At 41.7% G+C, this 3,818-nt stretch overlaps 1 protein-coding gene across 1 annotated transcript; it reads right to left on the bottom strand.

Annotated features, from left to right (window-relative positions):
* Positions 1-1,092: 1,092 nt before the first annotated feature.
* Positions 1,093-2,824, bottom strand: LOC110934092. Its single transcript, XM_022177285.1, has 3 exons — positions 2,576-2,824; positions 1,368-2,429; positions 1,093-1,269 (listed from the first exon to the last, which is right to left on the bottom strand). The coding sequence occupies exons 1-3, from the start codon at positions 2,822-2,824 to the stop codon at positions 1,093-1,095; spliced, it is 1,488 nt and encodes a 495-aa protein (XP_022032977.1).
* Between the last annotated feature and the right edge of the window lie 994 nt (positions 2,825-3,818).

Genomic DNA, 3,818 nt, shown 5'->3' with positions numbered 1-3,818 from the left:
TTTTATGATCTGAGTAAATAGTACATTTCACCCCATATAGGTAGTGCCTCCATATCTTCAAGGCAAACACGACTGCCGCCAGATCTAGATCATGAGTTGGGTAATTGTTCTCATGCTGCTTGAGTTGTCTTGAAGCATAAGCAATGACTTTACCCCTTTGCATTAATACGCAACCTAAACCTTGGTGGGAGGCGTCAGTATATACTACCAAATCATCCGTTCCATCCGGTAGTGTCAACACCGGAGAATTCGTAAGCTTTTCTTTCAAGGTCTAAAATGCCTTCTCTTGTTCTTCGCCCCATATAAACTTTTCGCTCTTCTTTGTTAATTTCGTCATGGGTGAGGCTATTTTGGAGAAATCCTGGATAAATCTTCTGTAATACCCAACCAAGCCCAGAAAATTTTTTATTTCGCTTGGATTCTTCGGGGGTACCCAATCCATTACTGCACCTACTTTGGACGGGTCCACGTGGACGCCATCTGCATTGATTACATGACCCAAGAATTGTACCTCTCTAAGCCAAAAGGCACACTTTGAGAACCTTGCATATAACTTTTCCTTACGAAGCGTCTCCAATACACTACGTAAGTGGGAGGCATGCTCTGCTTCACTTCGGGAGTATATTAGTATATCGTCAATAAAAACGATTACGTACTTATCAAGCATAGGTCGGCACACCCGATTCATTAAATCCATAAACGCAGCTGGTGCGTTCGTTAGCCCAAAGAACATTACTAAAAATTCGTAATGTCCGTACCGTGTTCGAAACGCAATCTTCGGCACATCTTCTTCTCGTACACGCAGTTGGTGATAACCCGACCGCAGATCGATTTTCGAAAACCAACTTGCCCCTTGAAGCAGGTCAAATAAGTCATCAATTCTGGGCAATGGGTAACGATTCTTAACCGTTAACTTGTTAAACTCTCGATAGTCGATGCACATTCGCATCGAACCATCTTTCTTCTTCACGAATAATACGGGCGCTCCCCATGGTGAAACACTTGGTTTAATAAAACCCTTATCGAGCAACTCTTGAAGTTGCGTCATTAATTCTTTCATTTCGGTCGGGGCCAACCGATAAGGAGATTTGGCTACCGGCTTTGCACCCGGGTTAACTCTATTTTGAACTCTACTTCCCGTTCGGGCGGAAGCCCTGGTAAATCTTCCGGAAACACATCCGGATATTCGTTCACTACATTCACATCTTCAAGCTTTGGAACACCTCGATTGGTGTCAATCACATAAGATAGATACGCCTTACCTCCGTTCTTCACATGTTTGACAGCTTTGATTATAGAAACAATTTTGATTTGATGACCCTTTCCCCTTGAACACTTACCCGTTCCCCCCCCCCCGAGGTTACTACATGAATGATTTTCTTTTCGCATTGAATTTCTGCGTGGTTTTGGGCTAACCAATCCATTCCTACAACTACTTTAAATTCCCCCATGTACATCGGAACAAGATCTATACTAAATTCCTCATCTTCGATTAAGATCTTACAGTTTCTACAAACATCATGTAACAAATAGCTTTTACTATCAGCAACTTCCACTTCTAAGGGTACTAACATCTTTTCAAGCTTAAACGATGGATGAACTAACAATTCATTAGAAATGAACGACCTACTAGCCCCGGAATCAAATAAAACATTCATAGGCATAGAATTAACCAAGAATATACCTGAAACCACATCCAGGCTAGCTTTAGCTTCATCCGAGGTTAACTGAAACGTCCTCCTGCGAGCCTTGGAAGACTCATCCTTCTTTCCATCTTTCTTTGCCTCTTGTTGGAGTTTCGGACATTCCGCTTTAATGTGTCCCGTTTGATTACAATTGTAACACGCTTTTGGATTTTCGGGGCACCTATAATACAGATGTCCCTCTTGCCCACATTTGTAGCACCCCTTCTTCCCCGACAGACATTCACCCAAATGATGCTTCCCACATGTCTTGCAAGTCGGAATTCCACTACTTGTTTTCCCTTTCCTGTTTTGGTCTTGAAATCTTCCCTTTTTCGATGGGTTTGTGTTGGTAGACTTCTCCGCCACCCTTTTCTCCCCCCTTTCAACTTGCCTTTTTATCTCAATTTCCCTATCTCTTGCCCGGTCGATTAATTCGTTCAACGTTGCACATTTCGAGGGATTTACGAACTCCCGATATTCAGCCTTTAACATAGCATGATAACGTATGATTTTCAACCTCTCAGTCCCCCTTATTTCCCCACAAAACTTCACCTTCTCGAAGAACTTATTTGTTATTTCATCAATCGTTTCATCCTTTTGTCGAAGACGTAAGAAGTCCTCTTGAATCTTATCAAGTGCGGATTGTGGGCTATGATATTTCAGAAATGGCTCCTTGAACTCTTGCCATGTTAACGTTTGTACTTTGTCATCCCCCAACTCCTTTGAATGTGCGTCCCACCAATCCTTTGCTTGGAGTTATAGGAGGCCCGTAGCAAACATCACTTGATCCTCCACTTCACATCTACTTCTTACAAACACTGCCTCAGTGCTTGAAATCCATCTTTGACAAGCTATCGGGTCAATTTCCCCTTTATACGGCAAGGGGTTACATGCCATGAATTCCTTGTATGTGCCCTTCGAGTGCTTTTCTTTGTTTGCAGTTCACTAATCATCTCCTTTAGTTCTTCCACCTTGGACGTTACTAGAGTATCGACTACTCCCAATACTTGACCTTCCACCTCTTGAGCTAGTCGGGAATTACTAGCTTCAATCGCTTTCTCTACTTCTTCCACAATCATTGTTCTGATTTCATTTCGGCGTGCTTCATCGTCATCATTTACATTCACCACGTCAGCCATCTACATAGAACATTCATTACATTCACTAGATTTCATTTCATACTCCCCATCATCATGTTTTAATATCATTTTATCATAACACATTCCATTCATCATTCATACTTCATGCCACGATTGTATCGTACCATATCATCCGAATTCTTTAATCATAACAAATTTTCCTTCTCATCATTCACATGTACCTTACCTTCATCATTTGATTATTAAATTTGCATTAAACAGTTTTAAAAAAGCCTTTAAAATCATTTAGGACGAGTCCCGTATTTCAAAAATATATAAAAAAAATTGGAACAGATGAGGTGCTGGCGCGGCGCGAGGGCCTACCCACCCATCCGTCGCACGGCGCCAAGGGTCGTCGCGCTACGCGACGAACATAAGACCCGGCCGTGGCGCGGCGCGAGCATCAAATGTTGGTGCATTGAATGTCTGTTAACTGCGTCTGTATTGAGTCTTAGGTCTAGATAGGTTAGAATGGAGCACGGAAATCAAGTTAGGGTTTTAATGTGAGATTTCGCTCCTAATGACACTCATGTCATTTGAAGCGAAATTACAATATAATGTAATTTCGCTCCTAGGTCAATGTAGGTAATCTCGCTCCAAGTTATCTTGGTGATTTCGCTCCTAAGTGATCACATGGGGTTTCGCTCCTGCTGTTTGGAGCGAAATCAGACTTACTATAAATACCTATGTGTGATCTCATTCTGGGAGCGAAATCAAGTCATGTTCTAGGTGTCGAAACTCTGTCAAAATTTACTCATAAAGCATTAATAGAGAAGGAAATTGAAAGGAAAAGCTGTTGTGACTTTGTTTACATTGATTCCGCCTCTGTACATGAAGATGAACTGCCTTAACTGACTTTTTAGGGTCGCACACTGTCCAACATCAAATTTCGACAGAATGTTTTGTTGTTTGCTACTGTTGATGCCACACTCTATAAATTCTCAACATAACTCTTAAAAACATCATATCTCAAGTTCTACAAGTCCGTTTTGCC

This window comes from Helianthus annuus, chromosome 4 (genome assembly GCF_002127325.2).
Source record: "Helianthus annuus cultivar XRQ/B chromosome 4, HanXRQr2.0-SUNRISE, whole genome shotgun sequence".
Classification (NCBI taxonomy): domain Eukaryota; kingdom Viridiplantae; phylum Streptophyta; class Magnoliopsida; order Asterales; family Asteraceae; genus Helianthus; species Helianthus annuus.
This window is presented reverse-complemented; position numbering and strand designations above follow the sequence as displayed.

Bases quoted from the DNA above. Each gene is read 5' to 3' on its own strand.
- LOC110934092 (XM_022177285.1), bottom strand. From the start codon at position 2,824: ATGGCTGACGTGGTGAATGTAAATGATGACGATGAAGCACGCCGAAAT. The intron at 2,430-2,575 runs GTAACCCCTTGC...CTCCAAGCAAAG, and splicing joins ATACAAGGAATTCATGGCAT to GATTGGTGGGACGCACATTC. The intron at 1,270-1,367 runs GTAGTAACCTCG...AAACATGTGAAG, and splicing joins GCGAAAAGAAAATCATTCAT to AACGGAGGTAAGGCGTATCT.